This window comes from Cygnus olor, chromosome 2, assembly GCF_009769625.2.
Source record: "Cygnus olor isolate bCygOlo1 chromosome 2, bCygOlo1.pri.v2, whole genome shotgun sequence".
In the NCBI taxonomy this organism is placed as follows: Eukaryota; Metazoa; Chordata; class Aves; order Anseriformes; family Anatidae; genus Cygnus; species Cygnus olor.
Genome location: NC_049170.1, coordinates 10,344,642 through 10,367,192, shown reverse-complemented (window position 1 = coordinate 10,367,192; position 22,551 = coordinate 10,344,642). Strand labels below are relative to the sequence as shown.

General features: G+C 37.0%; 1 protein-coding gene across 1 annotated transcript in view; it reads left to right on the top strand.

Annotated features, from left to right (window-relative positions):
• Nucleotides 1-22,551, top strand: part of PTPRN2 (protein tyrosine phosphatase receptor type N2) — a 647,833-nt gene that overhangs the window by 205,737 nt on the left and 419,545 nt on the right. Inside the window, 1 exon segment of the mRNA XM_040547991.1 lies at nucleotides 18,410-18,527. Coding sequence (XP_040403925.1) covers nucleotides 18,410-18,527 — 118 coding nt within the window.

Sequence of the window (22,551 nt, the reverse complement as noted above, 5' to 3'; positions counted from 1 at the left end):
CAGTGTCTGATGACATGATCACATGCTATATTTTTCTCCATAATCCATGCATCGTTTAGTGCAGGAGGAGAACCTCTTCTTTGGATCACCTGGGATCTGAAATAGCTCCATTTGCAAGCTGATAGTTTAAATTCCTAGCGACCCAGACATGCCTACATAACCACTGAGCTTATCTAAGGCCTTCTTTCTCAGAAAATAAATTAACCATTCAATCCCAAGAGCTAACCATGAAAAAGAAGAAAAATCAAGTCATGCACAATTTTTTATTTAAAAGCATTGCAGTTATTGTTTTTCTACAATTTGAAGTCTCATTAATCTCTTATTATTTATTGACAGTATGGTATGAGCATGAGTGAATAGGATATTGTCATAAATACATTGCTGTCTATTTTGTTTCTTTTGAAAACTGCAGTTTTTATTTACTGTCATGAAAAAGAAACAATTTCATGTCCAACTTGGACTGCCGAATGGAATACAAGAGCACGACCGCCTCGCTGGGAACATGTTAAATCAAAGTGGAGTATATTCCTGAATCGAGATTTCTAATAGGAAATTTAAATTGTTTTGAAACCCTAGTTACTGTGGATGCTGGAGGGAAGGAATGTGTTACTGTATCTACTTCTGAGCTGTATTTTGAGAGAGTCTGCATGAGTCGTCAAAGGTGCCTGTGTGAGATGTGACCTTTTCAGTTCGTATTTATTATGTCTTCCCAAATACACACAGTAGCTGTACAGTGCCTGTCAACATTACATTTGGTGAAACTGGTTCTCTGAAGGGACGAGTTCTCTTTCAATCCTTAAATACTCCCCTTCCAAAGCTGCTTCTGATAAAGTGGAAAAAAATGTGAAGAAAATTGTGAGAAGAGGAAGAAACTTAAACTTTCTTTTTCTCCTTTCTTTTCTAAAATCCTCCTATTATCCCATACATCCCCCTGTGGTCTATTCTTTGTTATTTCACTTTGTTCTTCTGAGGGCTTTTGCTATTAGTGAAGTGCAATTATCCTGTCTCCAATAACACACAGTGCCTTTATGCTATGTTGTACATACAATGTGTAGGGCACCACACTTTCCAGAAGTGGCTCAGCACCAGCACCTGGTTGTTGCTGCCAGTACTGATCATGGAAGAAGTCATCAAAACACTTTCAGCCTTTCCAGCACTTCTACCTCCTCCTCCTGAACTCGAAGGCTCTAATTAACATCCCCTTCTTCCCCCCTCAAGCTCTCACTGGGATTGGGTCTACAGCAGGGTGAACATAAGGGAGCAGGATTGGAGCCAATGACAAGAAACACTGAAATGTTTAGTAAACCCATTGAAAACAAGAAAATATTTTGTAGAATAGCCCTGTTACTGGAGTAAGGAGGTCCTCTAAGTTGCTGGTCAGCAGTCCATTGCATTTCACTGTTATGTTTGAAAACCCATGTGTCATACATGGGTTGGGTGAAGAATTGTCTCAAAACTGAGTTAAATAGTCTCTTCTAAACTAAGTGGGGCATTCCCGTGAATCTCTATGAACAATTCAAAAAAATACAATTGTTAACTGTAAATATGAGATATGAGTAGTGAGTAGCTATGAATGGCTTGGTTTTGATTCCAAACAGGAAGATTTTGGAAACTAGCTTTTAACAAATGCTGGTCAGTAGTGTGAAAGCTTAGTACACTTACCCGAATGCCTGAAGGGAATCCTATTGGACTAGGTCTGGGCTGTGTCATTGCAACTTTTCAAATTTTTCAGTTACGTCAGGCTATCAAAATCTTCAGCAAGCGTGCAGGTGGTCTTAATAATAAGTCCTTCCTAAATCCCCACTGAAAACATGGTTGCACTCACGTAGGCTGGATCTCATCTCGTCTAGCACAAGCTCATCTGTCTTACTGCTTTGCAGTGCTGCAGACAGGGGGAACAGCTCTGAGCACAAGTGGACTGTGATCCAGGCCTTTGGGCAATCCCATAATGTTTGCAATAAATCAAAATAAACTGGCCAGCTGCTCTGTTATGTCCTCCCATTGCCCTGTATGTCTTGTCTGAAATGGGAGAAAGTCTTCTATGGATTGAGTGTTTTGGTAGGGAAACAAAAACAACTTTCAGACCCCTCAGGTAGCCAGTCTGTATGATGGGAAAGCAGCTGGCTGGGGCTTGTCGAAGGCTGGAGTAGCTACAGAAGTGCTGAGGGAAGAAGGAAATATAGAGGAAGACAAAGATTAGAGATTAGAGAGTGCAGCCTGTCCAGTGTGGAGCCAACAGGAGGGCCAGACCTACTTCTTTTAAAGTAACCCTTTCTGCTCTCCATGAACATCACAGGAGAATGTGCAGGCCAACATCGACAGCCCCATGACTTTCATCTTTTTATTTATCTTTTATTTATCCGTGAAAGAGTGACAATTGACCATCTGGGACGTTCTTCATAGTCCTCATAGGGGTAGTTCAAATGGGATCTGCGTGCAGATAAGTAAGCATCATCATCTGCATGTTGAATGCTTCTGTGGGCCTCACTGGTCTTCATGTTGCAGGGGCTTCACGCTATTGTGGCTATATGGGGTGGCAAAACCAGACTGCTCTTATTTTCTCATTTATGAATCAGCAGATAGCCCCATTTTCTCTCTTGTTGAGCAACTGGAAAAAATAAATAAGCTTGAAAGTAAACATTCCTGGACTTCTTTTTTGTGTTCTGACTTTCTGGAAAAATTTCTGCAGGTATAACAGCTGTATAATGTATAAATCATTATAAACAAGGCTTGAAAGGAACTTCACTGTTTATATTATAGCTTCCCTGCCTTTTAGCAGTGATGAAAACTGAAAATACCAGTGCATCTTGAATTCAAAGGATAAAAAAAAATAGATGAGAGATCATAAAGGGGTAACGTGGTTCAGCTAGACTCAGTGTTTGGAATATTAAGCAGATTTGACCCATGCTGAGAAGAGTCTGAAGAGCAAATTCTTCTCAGCACCATCTCTTATGTCAGGACCCTGATTAACAAAGACATTTAAATAATGTCACTGCACTTCATACAATTTGAGCCTATTTTCTCTTTTGTATAGCTTGTGAATATAATTTTTTTTTTTACTTGCCATATTTGACCTCTGTCTCCTAATAGTGGCAGGGAATGATACTTTGAATTATTATGCTGAATATAAATGTAAGCTTCAAAAAGTAACAAAGCTTTTGTTCCTTTCCTGATGAAAGCACAATTTTGCAGTTGCTTTAAATATTACAGCTCTAAGTCTGCCGTTGCTACTTCTACTAAGGATTTCTCAGTGAATTCATTAAAAATGTCTGTTTTCATAGCCTGGCTTGTACAAATAAGAAGCAGGGATTTGAAAGTTCAGGGTAGATCTTGCTGTGCTTAAGCTGCAGCAGTGTTACATATGCTGAACCTGTTTTTATGTTACTGGTGGGTAATAATGCAAGCTGAACTCTGAATTCCCTCATTAGAGGTTTAAGTCTCTAAGGCTAAAACTGAGGCTAAGTTTTGATATTTGTTAAGAGAATCCTGGGTGAATTAATATTTTCCTGGGAGCACACAGAATTTTGAAAGAACAATTCTAGAAAGATAAAGGTAAGTAAAAGCCACATGTGTTTTCCAGGCATGTGAAAATAATTTCAAGGGTCACTGGCTTCACAGTTGGAATTAACTACAGGGTAACAGAAAGAGGAAGAGGAGAAGGTGCCTGCTCTTCCATTTTCTTGTGCGATGGGGAGAACAATGATGCTGGGAAAACGTTCCTAATGAAATGATGTTTCTGGAAATACTGCCTTTTTCTCTTCATCATATGATTTTATTTTTTCTTTTTCTTTTTGGAAACCATCTTAATTAGATCTGTTTCTAGACAGAAAAGTTACAGAGGAGAAATGAATGGACTAAACCTGTCTGCTCATCACACTGAATTGAGGGATTCAGGGAACAAAAAATTTACCATGATTATAATTTCAGCTTTGAAGTGGTTTTCTTCCTTTTTGTTTTTGGAAAAAATGGAAATAAAACCACTGTTCATTTGATTAGTATACCTGGAAATGGAAGTAATTTTAGTAAGAACCTGTTCTTTCCATACTAAGTATCTAAATCAGAGTTCACCAAAGTCTCTGTGCTATGTTTTGAGGTAGCCTGAGCTGTTGTGAGTGACTGCCAACTGTCCAGATGGAAACTGTAAATCAGGCAGCAGATGAATGTGGGATTGTCTCTGCAAAAAATAACATTTTTCAGTTGTTTTGCAGATTAGGGGCCTGTCATACTTCATCTCCATTATACAATCCTAAACATTTGTAGGGAGATACAGTGAGGAGAAGGAAGAATATGAGCTGACTAAACAGGAAATTGTGTCTTATTTAGATTTCATTGAATTCCATACTATAAACAGGTCGCATTTCTTTCCTCAAGCGTTGTTCTAACCCTGATTAATTCATCGCACTTTGGGAACATTAAAAAGTCACCCAAATTATTCCAAATCATGGCCATCGGTTACAGTTGTATGGGATTAGAGCCACAAAGACTGAAAAGATAGTTACAGAGAATCATTTGTTGCTTCCAGCAGCTTCTCACTTCATTGTCAGAAAGCCAGAAGAATTGGCAAAAGGGCAGCTTTCCAGCACCTTCACACCTGGCTTTCAGCAAGTTTCAAACAAGAGGGCTGGAATCTTTCCTTCTATTAATTGAGATATCTTCAGGGTTGGTGGTTGAAAAGAAAGACTCTCTGCATTACAAGTTTGGAAGTGTTGTGTAATGTGTGATACTTTTGCTGCTATTTAATGGCTGCCATGTAATCTATCTCTTCTGTAAAGCTCCAAAATATCCTGCTTTTGTTGCATTAAAATAACTATTTAACAAAGCGTACAGGAATTAGAGGAAAAAGAAGAGTGCATGCTTAAGCGTTTCTATAAGCTTTAGATATCAATGCATGTGGACATCAATTTAAATTATAAGAGAAGTGGCTTTGTTTTTTTATTTATATTAAAATATGCAGTAATGTAATAATCACATTTTCTAAATTCTTGTAGAGCACAATAAACATCTTCCTACCAGCTACCACACACTGTCCCCAGGGATTTTACTAAATAGAGTAAAATTGCTGACTTAGGTTATTCATCTGACCTGTGTGTCTTTCAAATATAAGTATAAAGGATTAGAACTAGATTTTTTTTTTTTTGGGGGGGGGGGTATTATTTTGTTTATTTATTTATTTTGGTGAAAGTGCTTTGTTCAACAAGGGAATAAAAAGTAACAAAGTATCTCATAGTCCTTTTGTCCTCTGTTTTCCTGAATGTGCGCTTGGGCAGTCATTTTTTGCCCACTGTCACAATCTAGGCTGTGTTTTCTTGTTTGCATTTTAACTATTCCCATTTCAAAGCCAGTTTTCTATTCTAGGACAGTTAGTAGCCTGGCAGCTGTCAATAGGTGGAGACTAATTTATTTATTATTTTGACTGTGATGACTTTTTCTAACAATAAGCAGAAGATCATCATTTGAATCAATGCTTTTTTCCTTTTCACTTTATATTTTATCAATGAATATCTCCCCAAGATTTCACCTACCATTAAAACGTCATTTCTGTAGCAAACTTTGCTGACTAATGTCTGTTTAACTAACATGTCCAGCAGCATTTGGGAGTGAAACAAGTGTAGGTTTTGCAAGAAAATGACTGTTACAAAACCTGCTGGAAAATGAAGAAGCTGCAATGCTTTCCTTGGAAAACAGTTCTCTAGGTTGTGCCATGTACCTAGGTAATAGGTACCTATTGATAGGTACCTATTGATATTAGGTGCCTTTCAAGAGGTACCTAATGTGATCATAAAAACATGTCAAAAATAATTGCTTTTGGGTAGCGCGTGGAAGACCACAGCAAAATATTTCAGTGCCAAAGGGAAATAAGCTAATGGCTCTTGTATGAAATGGCTATTTCATACAGATTATGCTGAAAAACTAGAAGAACTTTCTTGTTTGGATTATCTTAGTAATTTAGAGTAACTTTTCCTTTCTTTCTTCAACACTTCTTGTACATTGTATGTATGTTTACACCACGTGTTTCTGAACAAGGATTTTAGAATTTGGACTGAGATCCAAACACATGAATTCTTCAAGGGCAAAGACTGCATCACTTGTCATCGATTCTGCCGAGCATTTAAGAAGTGACTTTTACTAGGGCTTGTTTTGAAGATTTATAAATGCAATATAGATTTGTCTAGAATAGCTGCTTCAATAAATGTTGTGCTGTAGCATGTAAGCATGGGCTTTACCATGAGCGGATTCACTAGCAGTTTGTCATCCAAGTAAAAATAAATATTCAATAAACAATTTATTAGGGATGTGAGTTCACTTCTGCTTCATTCCACTTGGAAGGACTTGACATCTGCTGCCTACATAGTGTTATTAAGGACACAAGAAAATGAAGACAAATTAAACGTGGAATTGTCAAAACTATATTAGGGAAACTTTCCCTGGCTAACAAAAATAATGTAAAGAATAATAGGAGAAGGATATATGCATGAGGATGTTTGAGTAGTAGCAAGGGACAACTGAATCATAATACTTCAATAGAAGTTATTCTTTCCTGAATCTAACTTTTGTTTTAACAAAAGTGCTTTGCAATGCTCCAGTGGCATTTGAAGAACTTACACTGTAAGGAAACATAATTTACAACTATTAAGATTCTCATTTGCACTGCCACATTTGTGTAACTTGACTTTAATGCAAATGATAACAGGAGTAATAGAAACATTTCATATGGCTTCCCATTTCTGTTAGCAACACAAGGCCAGTTAGTGTGGGGAGAGCTGGAAAGGGCCAAATTTGGCTTTGTCAGTGCAGTAGTTACGTGAGTTCCCGTCCATCCCCATCCTGCGAAGCTCCATGCCACCCAAGGCTGTGCAGTGGCTGAGTGGTAGACGTGCTGGGTCCATCTGGCTGAATGTCCCCAGTAGTGCTGGAGGAGAAGCTCCCGTGCCCATCCATTGCTCCATGGTGTGGAGGTGCCTTGGCAGTGGTGACATCTGCTGAGTGCTGCCTGCGCTGTAGCACTTCTGCTGGACCAGCCGAGGGATGATCTTACATAGCCTCAGCTGTAAGGTGGGATCACAACAAATACAAAACATTGCGCACACGCATAAAGTATAGCAACTTTGCTGTCAACATGACAGCAGTTTTTAAATACAGAATGGGTGAGGAAAGAGAAACTTGATTGTTTTTGACTACATATCAATTCAGCATAGGAGTGTCTGTGCTGTAGTCTTTGAATTTTGACCAATTTTAATGTATGTTCAGGTAAATAAGATGATCAAAAATTATCTTTCTGAGAAACACTGAATACATTTAGATGTATCAGATATATAAGATGTATCAGATATATAAGATGCATCTGTATGCATCTTTTACAAATATAAAAGATTCAAGGGCATGCCCTGATACTGTGTATAGGAAAAAGAATCAAACCTGACAAACTGCTAAGTATAATGTAATGTACAAAAGACAGTCTTATGTGGTTGCCAGGACAGAATTATTCTGTTTTTATGTTTGAACCTTTGGCATTTAGTTAAGAAGTAATTGACAGAAGGAAGTATTTTCTTTCCTATGTCATCTAACATTAGTAGAGTAAAAACTATAAATGTAGTTTATCGTATATATATAGAGAGAGAAGTCAATGGTGAGTAGGAATAGCATATTAACAATAGCTTGTTGAATTTGTGATGCCCCCATGTTTATATTTTATTGGCTGTAGTAAGTAAAACAAATCCATCCCAGATTCCGGTTTACTCCTTGAAACAAGTAGTCATGAAGTGTAAAATAAAACAGTTGTTTCCCTAGGAAAAGAGAATATTTTTCTGTTTGCAGCTGCTATCACAGTGTGAGGTGGTGAGAATGGAACACGAGTTGAAGGCTAGGTTTGTAGCAAGTAAATGAGTGAAACAGGACACTTTCAATTGTTTATTCACTCATTGCTCTTTCCTTTCCAACATTTGTTCCTTTGGGGGCAGCAATAGCAAACATTTTCTAGGCAGTTTTTCTGGGCTACAGATTTGGGCACCCAAACCACAAGCATTTTGGAATGAGAGAAGGTCAATTCTTCGTGTTTCCAGTCTTGTACTGGGAACAGCTAAGGAGGACTTCGTGGAGCTCTTGGACACCTTAACTCTCAAATACCTTTGCAGGGACATTTGTTCAGAATTTCATTACTAAGGAGCAGTGATCTGGTCAATGAAACACAGGTCTTATATTAAATAACAGTATGTTTTTAAAATATGTGCAATAGCTTGCTTTTTACTTTGCATCTTTTGTTGTGAATTAGCTTAAACTGCTATCACAGCAATCAGATTAATTGCTGCAGGTTTCATCTGTCATGACTGTTATAAACAGAGGGTAGCACTGCTGATAATTAAGGCTGCATTACATTTTCCAGTATTATTTATATGTGCCTGTTCGAGTAGTTTGTAGACGAATAGAATAATCAATATTCCCTTCTTCTTACATTTACACCTCTCTTAAAAAAGAATTAATATAAAGGTTTTGTTTTCTTAACGTGGGAGAAAAATACATGTGACATTTAACCAGGATACCCTGAGGAAGTGGAAAACAAGGCACATGAATGTTCCACCACATCAAAAGTATGGTAATAGGTAGTACTCAATTATCTAGAAATATATCACTATTTCTTAATGCTAGCAGCCACTGATCAGAAGACTTATCTTCTGTAACAATACTAAGTGAAAGATAAATATGAGCTACACCACCAATGTTTTTGAAATGCTTTAATGTTATTGCTGTTTCACTTCATTGTTTGCTCCAAAGGAGGTTTGCTGCTTTGTATGCCATTTAGAAGTGCTGATGGACAAATTTCTGGAATTAATGGTATTTTTGAAAATGCATTCACTTTCTTGATTGTAGTTGCTAGTCCTTAAATAGTGGAAACACACCAAAGTGAAGAAAAAAAGCAACTACCTGCTGCTCAGTTAATGACACATCACCACAGCTCCTGGTGGACCCCATTTTTCACACCGCTTCTTGTTTATGCCAGTGCAGCTCTGTGGTACCTGAAAGAGCTCGCAACGTACAGTACAACGTTAACCCCTGAAATTGTGCTGTGGTATATTCGTTTTGCAGATAGAGAAGCGAGTCACAGAGTTGGTGTCACGTCAAAAGTTTAAGGGTGGATTGGGAAGAAGGCAAAGGCTGTCACTCCCCTGATGTCCATGCTGTTGGTCTCTGGTGTGGGTACAAGCACCATGTGGCTCCCTGATGCTCCAGGCTACGTCTCAAAGTTCAGTCCTTGCCCAGAGCAAAGACTACAGAGTTCTCTGTAGTTCTTATGGAGCACAGTACAGTTAATGATAGACCTTGGTGGTATAATAGTAGAGCTACTTCAGGATATCCAGGTTGAGCATAGAACATACAAAGGAAAACATTAAAATCAATGGGGTAAAATGGCTCCCAAGAAAGTTAAGATTGTTATATTCCCTCTGTATGTTTCAAGTCAGGGTTATTTCATCATGGCATGTTTGAGGCATTTTTTTAATGTCAGAGTTTCCAGTAAATGCCAGTTAAATTTGGATTTATATAGTTGTATAAGTTGTATATTAATGTATAAGATTGTTAGAAGAAAAAAATGATGAAGCTTTGTGAATGGACATTAGCTAGAACTGTGCTCACAAAGATTGAAATTTTAGGGACTTTTAGTTCATATCTGATTGGTCTAGCTCTTCCACTGTAAATATTTTAGTTAATCCAAAAACTTATTCAAAAAATCACTCAGAGATTCAACAAAATTGCACTTACTAGTGGCATTGTGATAATATCAAATCACAGCTCATAAGCACTGCACATTTTAAGTATTCAGAGATCATCCCAAAAGGCAGGAAAGGAGCTAGAAGGAGCCAGAAATCAGAGTGCATGCATCTGACAGAGCACTGGTGTGAATCTGTGAATCAGCACTACATGAATTGTCCAAAAATGTTATTAAAGCTCAGTGAGGTATTAACTGTGGGAAACAAGGGAGGGAAAATGTACATCAGGTAGTAAACCATGTTGGTCAGAGCTTCTTATCCCAAACCTTTTTCATTGTTGGCTAAAGTAAGCTAAGTAATCTCATTTTTACCCATGGACATCAGCTAGATACATGGGCAGAGACTGCTCCTTAGCTGCCATGTGGTAATTTGTTAAAAGTAACTGGCTTGTAAATCAGAGGCCTAAGGTGCTCAGGCCAAAAATGTCTAAATTAAAACATTTCTGACATCCAATGTGCAGTAAAGTGTATTGTATCCTCCGGTTCATTTGTTGGAAGGTCTAAACCCACAAAGCTTACGTGCACAAGAGAATAGAAGATAATTCGAATAGTCTTCAGGCTGAAAATGCCACGTTGCCTTTCTGAGTTTCACAAACCCACATAGGGTTCATTTCTATACGTGGGGTGAATTCAAAATGAAACCTGAGGAACATTAATCAGCTTTTTTGGGGAGCAGTGTGACCTGCAAATTGCTTGTCTTTGCTTCAGGCAAGCCATCTTGGCTAACGCACTGTCCTGGAAACCCCCCGGCTTTCAGCCACCAAGGTCTTTGCAAGGTTCCTGAGGGAACCCTAACTTCTTCAACTGCTGTGTTTTTATTAATAACAATACCAACACTAACAATTATTGTTATTGCTGTTGTTATTGCTGTAGCAAGAGACTGTACAAATGCATGCAATATATGGCCTCCTCCTGGAGGAATTTGCAGTCCAGGAGAAATGACTTAAAATTGAAAAATGGAGGGTAAAGTTTCACACAAACTATATAGAGTTATGGAAGTTTCTTCTGCCTGTCATTTAAAATTATCAAAGATTTATCTTTTTCTCCTTTAATTTGCATTGGTCTTGATATAGGATAGTGTACAGTGAATAGGAGACTGAAGGCTCTTGCTAGAGAAAATGTTTCAAGTATGTCAGATTTCCCCGTTACACCCCATGAATATACTACAGAACCCTTCAGTCTGGTTCATACTAACATTCCCTCTATACTGTTGTACAAAGATATGTACATTGGTCTTAAAGGCACATCAGAACCAAATGCCAAGATGCATTTACAGCTGCAGATATTGCTGTAGTGCCCAATGTTGCACTCCCGTATATTGACTTTGCATGTGCAATTTCAAGCCCTCATCTGACAGCCAAAAATTGATTTTTCACAAACATCAGTGAGCGTTCAGCAGCTACATGAAATGGGGGTGAGAACCATTATGTGGATCTGAAAGAACAGTTCTGCTCTGAGGCATTTAAAAATACATGAAGAACTGCAGATCTGAGATGAATTTGCTAATATATGTGTAACCTGTACAGCCACATAATTTTCTATACTTATTTAAGTGCCAGGACATTTCTGACCAATTCTGCCTTGTTACAAGTGATGTTTTAATTCCCAGATTGAAGGCACTTCAAAAGTCCTTCCCCAGGAACTGTATTTTTCACGACAGTAAGGCTGTCATCCTACTGTTAGCATGAAATGAAATGGATAAAATGAAATGGGAAATAAGGCTGCTGATTTTATATGCATTGTTAACTACTATTTGGACAATATCTCCATTCTTTGCATTGTATGGTCTAGTATTACAACCAATTTCCACATATGAAAAAGATCTTGCATTATGAGATGGGTGAATGGAAGTTTAGACTGGTGTAAGGTGTCTTGGAAAGGAATAATAATAAGAAAGAAAAAGGAAGGAGAAAGGAATAAAAAAAGGAAAACAATATTTCAACAGAAAAAGGAAAGATCACCACTGTAATTTAATAGCAGACTGCAGAGGATGAATGTGGTAAAGGCAGCTGTTTCACAGTGTAGGACTAGAGTCAAGCTTTTGGGGGTAAATCTGGAATACTCACGTGCTCTTTGATGTGCTTGTCAGCTAGCCCAGGTGGGTTCAAAGCTCACTGAAACAAGCAAAGCAGGCTTATCTTTATTTTCGTATCATTATTTTGGATGCATGTGAATGTTTCAAGGAGTTCGTGGAAACTCCTTGGATTAACAGCATTGAGGAAATGTCGGCATAGTCCAGGGGCAGAAGGGAATGGTGGAATAGAAGATGCACCTTCACTCACCCTATATTAATTTGCTTATTTTTTGACAAGTATGTCACAGCCCAGACTTCACAGAGAGCCATTCAAGTTAAAGATGTAGCTGACCATGAATTAATTCTAGGTTGAACATTAATATAAAATTGTAACCATGAAAGAAGTTCCCTTTTGCATATCTTCCTAAAATTCTTTTCTGTGAACAGAACCATCTGCTTTCAAAGTTGAGGGTCATCAGTTTGTGAAAAGGATTATATGACATAGTGGATAGCATGGGATTTATGTCAAGGATCGCAAAATCCTTTTCATGTATCCATTCTGTTCTAGTTTTTGGAAAGTAGCCTATTCTAGTTGGAAGTTAGATGACATATTTTACATTATCATATTATTCTTTTATTACTATCAGCTCTAGTGGCAGAAAAATCTTCTGTAACACTTAGAAACTTTATCTTGTATAAACCAATTATTTGTAGCTGTCTACAGGAGATGAAATAAAGGTAAGGAAACATTGCATACTGAGTCCTGTGAGAGTATTTTATAATCTTCTTGGCAAATGAAGCACTCATTTGGCTTTTTCAAATGATAGAAATTCCAAAAAACTGAAGAGAAAAGCCTTCCCTCTACCTTCTGGGATAGTTACTTAGAGTAAATTAAAATCAGGGCTGTAAGAAGATCATGCTAGTAATTTAATTCTATGGAGATTATCACTTTTATGTATAATAAAACAATATATGAAAATTTGAAACTGTAATCCTTAGGCAGCCCTTTCATCTGTTCTTTCAAGTGGAAGCTTTTTGCCTTGTGAGTGTGAGTGAACTGCTGCTGAATTTAGCGACTGAAATTCTTGCGCATTATAGAGAAGCTCCCACTAGAAGCTCCAAAAGAGGGCAAAAAACTCACCAGTGCAAACCTGGTACTCAGCACTACTGCAAGGGAATGCAAGGGAAAAGGGAAGGAAACAACAACAACAAAAAATAGTTTATAGTGAAAGTTGGTAGTGACCTTTACTGTGCAGAAGTGGGTTCAACTGCTCTATTATTATTTTTGCCATTAACCTACTGTTGCAACTTGTATCGCAAAATTGCTTTCAGAAGTATTTCTATTTTTCATTTGCTCTAACGGCATACATCAATATTTTATCTTTGGTCTGCATTCTTAGTTAGAAAAAACTGTAATTGAAAGAATGAATTTTAATACACACACCAACCTCAGTATTAAAGCTGAAATTTTGTCTTAGCCCTGAAATGTGAACATTACTGGGCATGTCCTTGAGATCTGAAAATGGAGGTCTGGGATGAGAACAAGTGCAGATCCTCTAGAGGATGTGGAAAGACAGCCTGCAGAAAGCCACGTCTATATGTTGACCTGTCTGTTGTGAAAGCAGGGAAGAAAGCCAATCATTCCCAATTCTGCAGACATTCTGACAGCTCAAGTAGGCATTAACAATTTGCAACACATGGCATGGGGGGTGAAATTCTCTGAGCTCTACGACTGAGAGTTTCTTGGCTGAAATGAAGTAGCAGTTGAAGGTAGCTCAGAGAAAAACCTATTTTATCATATGCTGCACAAGGACAAAATGGATAATAAAACCAAAAAGTGGAAAAAATTAATGTCACAATTGAAAAATAATAATATGTTCTGGCTTCAAGTGTGAATACTTCTGAGGTTTTTTGGCCTTTTTATATGGGGATTTTCCTGACAAAGAAGGATCAGGTTTGAGTATATAGGTTTCTGCCAATATATAATAATCTCCTGTCACTTTGAATGGACTTGATATGTAAAAATCATTTTGTTGCCAAAATATTGGTGCAGAACTAATCATTTTGGATTTGAAGTGGCACGAGAGCTGGAAGAGCCTCATCATGTTAGGCTGTCAGGCACAGGTCTCATTGAAAGTGCTCCCAGATCCCTGTGCAGCCTGAGCATCCTTACGCAGGTTGGCTGCTTGGGAGTACAAGCAGGAAGATTTGCACGGCCAAATCCTCAGGCGCTGAGAGCTGTTAGTGCTGCAAAGGAGTTAAATCAAATTCTACTGATTCTACAGAATGCTTTTGCTAAGTTAAAAACTGTCGTTTTCTTGCCTAGGCATTCGAAGGAATGAAGATTTTTTGTATCAGTAATTTTATTTGTATCAATAACTCTGAGTTAGATTAAGTTAAGAGGGAGAAGTAGCAGATGAGTGTTTTCAACAGTTGCTAATTAATTTGCAGGCACTAAAGATGTGGTCAGGTACATAAAGAGAGGCATCAAGTTGCTCTAAGATGAAAAACAAACTCAAAACCACAGGAAAGGATGCCATTATGTAGAAAAATTCAACAGCCAAGAAAAGTAAAGACATGGTTGAATATTGATTATTTTTAGATATTTCTCTGTAATTCACTGGCAAAGCCAGTGAAGCAAGGTAAAAATGAAATTGTATGATACATGTGAAAAAAATTTTGACTTTACTTTTGGAGGCAGAAGCTAGTATTATCTTTGCCAATGTGAATTTGTGAAAACTGTTTTCTTCACTGTTTAACACTGCTTGCTTTCAATTTGATTTCAATTAATAAAATGATTATTAGACTCTCCATTGACATAGTGTTGAACATAATGGGGACCTAGACAATACTAATTTCATTATTATTTTTATACTTTTGGTAATTATAGTCATTGTGCAGTGGAAAGAAAAGATCCAGGAAGATCCCTGATGATAATATGGAAAGAGACCAGATCATATCTGGAGTAATTCCGTTGGCTTTGATGTGGAGGTTGGGATTTATAAAGGTATTCATGTCTTGTATTTGGTGCCTGTACATGACCACAATTTTTTCACATACATTAAGGTTACAGAATTTCAATTTAACAACCAAGAAAATAATTCGACTTTGGGCTCTGTCACCAAGAAGGGTTACTACTTGTGGGTAAGGTTTCTACCTACAGCTTTTTTTTTTCATGGGGACTCACAACCGTCAGTGCTGTTGAGCTGAGAGCAATTTTGTACCTGCGTCATTTCAGTGGCCACCAGCCTCCTTCTCTTGCTCATGCCTCAGCATTGTCTGCTTGTGAGAACTCACAGGTAGGACGTGCAGATGGGTAGCGATGCAGGGGTTCATAAGGCTGGGTGTCCCCCCGTACCACTCCCCGTTAGTGACGTGGAAGTAATGTGTGTACAAGAGCACCACTGTGATCCTGCTCAGCCAGTGGAGACAAATTGTTATAATTGGGTGGTGAGCCGGGAGCTGGTGCTATGTGTGATGCCGAAGACAAAGGGGACAGGAAATCACTGTACGGTGTCATGTGCTTCTTCCCAACCTTAATTTTGATTGCAGCTGTCAGCGTGGTATTAGAATTCTTGAATGTGCTATTCTATTGAGCTCAGTGTGTGGGAGAGATGTTTTTTTGTAACTGAAACAATGCTGGAAAATGTTTGGCAGAAGGTTGGCTTTAGAAACGTTGCAGTTCTGGAGATAGTTGCATAAGGAGCAGCAATGCTCACCAATTGCAGAGGGGAGATTTCCTTGAACTAGATGATTTTGCATGCATTTTTCATCCACGTGTTGTTCTAAATCTTATCTGATTTACAAGTGCTGGGAGATACAGTTGAGAAGGCACAATCCCTTAATTCTAGTTTCTTAAACTCTATAATAAATACTCTGTTTTTCTTTCCTCTGTTTGCTCTCTTTTAATGCCACAGTTATGTTCTTTTTCAGCGTTAAGTACTGTTTGCTTGTACTGGTTGGAAATGCACTTTGAGAAAATGTTAAAATTGTGCATCAGGAGAAAGAAAGTACACCCAAGTTAACAAAAGACACAGTTATGACTAGTGAGAATTGGGATTGCAATGCTTTGCTGTTCTTTTTTACCAAAAACATTCCTTCATGGAGACATAAAGACCTACCTAACTATTGACACCTCTATCTGCTCCTAAATATATTGCTCAGGACTGAGAGAGATTAATTTCTTGTCTTTATGCAGATACTGCAGATGAACTCTTTCATGCTTTAATTTCAACAAAACTCTTGAGAGTGGCTCTGTGTGTTTTTCTTCAAACTTTTCAGTAATTACTGAACAATCTTTAGCATTTAATAGGGCTAGTATTGGCTTAGAGTTGCAAAGTGAAACTGTAGTGATTTTGGAAACAGAGAATAGTAGTTTTATAGCTATTCTAATTATATATGGAGGTTCTAATTATATATAAGAAGTTCAGGTAAAGTACATATATATAAATATATATGTACTTTACCTGAACTTCTTTGTTGCACTTCTAAATTTGAATGTTATCACATTTCTTCTCCTGGATGAATTTTTAACATTAGTAGAAATGTGTAATGCTAGGCAACAGAGAAGTAAAGTGAAACATACATACATATAAATATATATATATATAAACCTCCATGTAAAAATAATTTTAATAACACTACGCCAAAATAATCATAGGTGCGTGGTGACTCATTTTTGTGTATTCACATAAGAACTTGTTCTGAGCAGGCTTAGACTGAGATTTGTGAACTGATTTGAATCCATCTACTTACATGGCACATTTGAAAAGGTGAGATTTGCATTTGAAAAGGATGAATCAGATCTAAAAATATCTTGGAGATTCTTCCCCCTCCCAAGGGTCTGGAATCATCTACTGTAGCCGTTAACATCTGACATGATTTCAGGTGAAGTGTTTCCTCAATAAACTTGAGTAATATTTTTATTTAAGAAAACAATAAAAAGGAACAAAAAGCAGGTGTCAAAGAACTTTTTTGTTTGTTAAATCCCATGCATACTTACATTGGTTCTAGCTTGTGTATTATTATTTTCATTACTGGAAAACAATGAAGTTTGTGTTGCAGTACACTTAAATCTTTCCAAAATCGGGACTTTTTTTTTCCCCTAAAACTTGTCTAAATCCCAGACAACTGCACAGTCTGAATACTTCTTCGGCCTGTTTAATTGTACACCCAACTTCATAGAATCATAGAATCGTTAAGGTTGGAAAAGACCTTCACCAAGGCTGAAAATTTGATAAATTCTGAAGTTATTTTTACTTCTGCATGCTCACAACTGTCTCAGAATGGACAGATGGCAGAATGGACAAATTTCCTATTTAAGCTTCTTTTTTGAATCCAGGCTTAAGTAAACAGAGAATGAACACCACCTTAATACCCTGGAAAAATCTGGAGAATATAACCATTTTTTTTAATAGCCTGCTGGATAAAGCACTCATCCAAGAAGTGAAGTGGCCAAGTTCTGGGTTCTACTGAGACTGATGATGCTTTAGCTGCATCCTAAGAGAGTGCCTATACCAACACTTCTGTTGTTGACTGTGAATGGTGCTGAAATTTATAGCATGTGCATGAAATAGCGACTGAGCCAGAAATTCCCCTTCTGAGGCTGGTTCTAACAACCAGATGCATCCCTTCCCATCTGCAGCTAGAGAGGATTTTTCTTTAGGCAGTTTCTTACAGGAAGATATTAGCAGGATCACCAAATCTGGAACTTTTATTAATATTCATTCAGGGGTTTTGTGGTGGTTTATTGCACGTGGCGTAAAAGATAAATTCTCTGCAATTATGTGATATTTAGTTATTAGATAATTACAGAGAACTGCATGGGCAAGTTCTATGAACTAAAGAGTTACTGCAACATCTAAAATCTACAAATCTGATAACAATTATGTTTGGAGTTATATCATTATTATAAGTATAATTACCATGAGATTGGCAGTGCATGTAATTAATAAGTAATCACTGGAATTTGCCTTCATAGTTGCACTTCCCCCTTGTTGTAAAGTTCTTTGTCACAACATTTAAGTATAAAGATAACATAAATTGACCCCCACATGGTTTAGATTAAAACACAAAGTACTTATTTCCTCTGCAATACTAGCTCCTTAATAGTGTAAAAGTGTAGTTTTATGGAGAGAGAGAAGAGAAGGGGCAATGTGGTGTAAATGGGGGAGAAGTGATGGAATCACCTGTGGGAAGCAACTATTAAATGAGTACCAGCATCCAGTTTTAAATAACTCTGTCTTTTAATAGCTAGCTAGTGAGATAACTCTTCTCCATAGCTATTTCCAAATATATATATATATATAAAAATTATTATTATTTTATTATATATATATATATATATAAGCTTATTCGTAACTAGCTAAAATTCCGTTAGGAATCAGGTCTCTTTCAAAATCTCATCATGTCATCTATTGTTTTCCTTGCATTTTAGGAAAAGTTTGATTAATAAAATTTCTTACAGGAGAGAGGAACCTGTAGTTCACTGTTGGATTCACATTGAATAAAACTTTTTGTTTGGTTGTTTTTTTATATTATTAATATAGGACATACTATTGCCAAACTTTAAAGTTACTAAGCAGTGTTTTGCTTCTTCGTTTATTTGTTTGTTTCTCTTTTTCATTATTTATCAGGTTTTACCTGGAAAGATGATTATACGCAGCATGTTATTGGTCAGGAACTGTCAAACATTCACAAAATCCACAACAGACACCCTGATATATTTGTATCTGAAGCATCTGACACAGGAAGGTAAGTCTTCAATGGTGTTTTTGCTTGGTAGGTTTTGGGGAGGTTTTTCAAATGATGAGAAACGGATTGGTTCTGAAGCTGAATTAAATGCATCACTAAAACACTGTGTAGGTGACAAAAAGAAACCAGTTGTACAACAGCACTGGAAACATGGTTAGGAAAACAGCAGATAGAATGAATTAAAACCCTCAGTCCTGTTCTTATGATTATCATCAGATTAAGAAAATATGTCTTCTGTTGTTAAATTAGGTGTCAGAAAACCAAATGTCAGGTCTTTTATTCAGTTCATGCATTATCTAGTCTCTGTTCAGCCAGCTGTACTTACAAATGGCTTAAAAAGGCAGGCTTGTACAGTAGCTCATCCACAGTAAACATTTTATTCTGGAATAAGCCAATAAAAAGAAACAAAAGGAGTAAAAATGAGATTCTGGGCAACCATTAATATCTTCAAACTCTTATTCTTCCAATACACAGTTGTAACTGATGGAAGATTCTTGCAGGATCTTATGGCACAAAAGGTTGGGACATTTCTACCTGTACTTTACATTGTAGAAGCCATTTTTCTCATGGCTTGATAGATACCAAGGGGCAATTTAGCAGTTATTGAGGACAAGAAGACACAGCATCTGTAATTGTGTAGAACAATATGGATGTTTTGCCTGTAATGTCATCTTCATACACAGACATATGTATAAATTTACTCTTTTACCTGTTATATTATGCCCCTACAGTCTTTAAGTGCAACCCAATCACACAGCCACCCAGAAGGAAATTTTAAAATGCATACAATTTTAGGAAATGTTAAAAATGGGGAATTTGGCTTTCTCCTACATGGCTTTATGAAAAACAATCTCAAAATCAGTGAAATTCATAGCAACTTCTTTTTGCTAGAAAACTTTCTTCGTAGTGGAACAAAGCTCAAGCTTCTAACCTCAATGGCAATACATTGGTTGTTGGATCTTCGTATACTGCAAAGAAGATGAAAACATTTCTGTGCTAGAATGCTCTTTTTATGGAAAAAAAAAAATGCTCTGTAATTGAAAATGCCCAGCAGCTTCATCTGTGTTTACGTCAGTTTGTTTTGATTTAGTTTGTAGAATTTGACCCTGTGTTTTGCATATATGCTGATTCTTTTAATGTAAAGGAAATAAAAGCATATCTTAAAGTTACAGTGCCGTATACTTCAGGAGAGCAGTAAGGTATAAGTGTAACTCCTGAAAGAGACAGTAATCCATAATTTATCACAAAGCAGATAACAACACATGGTAGAATCCACAAATCTGTTCTCAGTGCATAGAGGCACTAAATGCCATTACTGCGTGGATTATTCTCTATACATGCTATCAGAAATGATTTTGAATATCTTGGGGATTATTATTATTTTTTTTATAATGACTGTACCTATAACTTTTATTCATGAAACTAAGATAAAATAGGCCAGATTTCCACAAGCACAACAAAAAATAAAATGTATAAGAAGATACAAAAAATAATTTAGGTTTTATACTGAGAACAGATGATCACTTTTAGGAGTTCCTGTTGAGATCAGGTTTGAACTGTTTTGCATTTTTAACTAGTACTATACTTTTAAAAAAACACATTTTGTGTATTGGCACTTTAGGAACATCAGACTTTCAAATGTGTTCCACTTATAGCTGTTCCCATTGTCGATAGATTTTCTGAAGTTACCAAGCTGTGCCTCTGAAAGCATTATCTTATGTGCCAACAGTTTAAAACATTAATTGATTTTTCTGGTTGTCCATTTGCAATGTATTCTGTAGGTCAGGGAACAGTAGGAACTTTTTTCATGGCTTCTTATAGATTCTAATATAAAGTGCTGTATGCTCAGTGTGCTCAATACACTTGCTAAAGTATTATCAGGCAATAATTAAATAATTAAAAAAGTAACTTAGTGTAGGTATCTCATTATCAAAGAAACATTATGGCAGGGAGACCTTTTATTAAGGATACAGTGTGTAATAAGACAATATGAAGTCGTATTAATGAGTCATTAATCCCCACAGAGTTAGTGAGAGCAAGAAAATAGACTCAGACACTTGAAAGGTAAATTGACTTAGGCTAAATTAGTGCGTATGAAATCTGATGGAATAGAAGACATGGATTTCATCTTAAAAAAAAAGAAAAGAAAGAACGAAACTGGGAGCTTGATTTCAAGATGAAAGTTCTTTCTTTGGTGGCTAACTGGACTGTACATGGTATTTCCTGGGCCCTTATTAAATTTCAAAAAAAAAAAAAACCATTCTTGAAAGAGGATCCAAGATAAAGGAAAAAAAATCCATTCTGCACACAGGGAATAAATGTCAGTTGTGTTCATTGGTGCAATTAGGCAAAACCACAAACGTTTCCAGCAAGCTTCAATGTATAAAGTGGGGTATAACATTATTTCTATAATAAAACCATCATTAAGTCAGTAATAAGATTCTCACAGTATTTAAAAGGGAGAAACTCTTTATTCTAAAAAGTGTGGTATCTATTAATAGAGAACACTCTAGAAAAGCATTATATCTGAGGTGCAGAGATTCAGATATTTCTATGTAAAAGCTTCCAACGCGCTGTTTTTGGTAGCATAGTACAATTATTTCTATGGATAAATAAGTATGTATGTTATTGTCTTTATACACTGTAGTTCTTTGTATGCAAAGTCCTTTTTTCTGAATAAAATAAAACTGAAAATGCTTCCAAATAAGTGCACAACAAGAATTCAGATGACAGCCATTTCTTGTACTCACTAGGTGCTTTTACATAGTCCTCTTTCATCCATTTTCCACTATCACTTTGTCAAATTTAAAGGAAATATTTTAATTCAGTTACAATAATAGCTCATTTAATGCATTTTACTTTCCATGTTAACAAGGTGAACAACAGTGATATATTGGTGAACTACAAAGATTTTAACAAATCTTTCAGAGGTATTTGAAGGATTTTATTAAAGTTGTCATCAATTAAATGTATGCTTTGTCAGTCTTTTACATTTTAATTGTTATTTTTTCAGTTTATAGGATAAAATATTATATCTAATATGGAATTTAAACACAATTTTGAGAGAAATTACTATCTCTGTAAGAAAAAATGAGAAATCATACACCTCAGATTTTGCTTCTACCACCAGTGCAAGCGATTATACACTGTAAATAATGGCTTGAAAAGCTAACCTAAATACTGTCTTTTATCTGTGCATTCAGTTCCCATTAGCTCCAGTGGAAATCCTCAGGGCAGAATTTGGTCTGGTATTTCTGTTTTTCCTTTCTTTTCAAAGTTAGTGAAGAAAGGCAAAGATAGATGTTGGAATTAATTGATAAATGAAAGATGAGTGCTTGAAACTGGGATGCCTTCTGTGATGAGAGCCTCTTTGGATTAGTTCATCTCTATTGAAGCAGAAAGCATACTGCCCGTCTCTTTCTAAAAGTGCAGAATAGTTTTAGCCTGGCTTTAAGTTGAAAAGGAGGTGGATAACGTTACGTGCACACCCACCCTCCACAGAAAGGCAGAATTTAGAACTCTGGAATAAGAGAATAATATGAACAGCATGAGAAGGAAGCAAAGTTGTCAAGTTCTCTATAGTGTTCTGTGCAGCTAACTTTATTTTCTTAGAGTTTGTGTGCCCGTCGTGTAGCTGGTGGTTCTCCTGGAATTGCACATGACTGCTTTGGAGGCCCTCAGCATGGGAATGTAAGAAGAGCAGTCTGGGCTGTCCTTCCTTGCATTAAACTTAGGTATATTCTGGGCAGAGAAAGTGAGTCAGTAGTGTATGATTGTTCACAGGCATTGGTTAAGTCCCATTTGTGCCAGTTGTCCTGTATGTGAGGAAAGAAGTCTGGACTGAGGAGATGGAAGGGTGTGGTGAAGCTTTCACAGCTTCCCTTCCCTGTGGGCTGCAAAGACCGGGCCACGGCTCTACTCTGAGGCAGGCTGAGTTCTTAGCTTTCCCCTCCTGAGGAGACCAAGCTGCGCCAGCCAGGGCGGCAGGCCTGATCCAGGCCTCCTGTCCCCCTGCCTTAGCTCC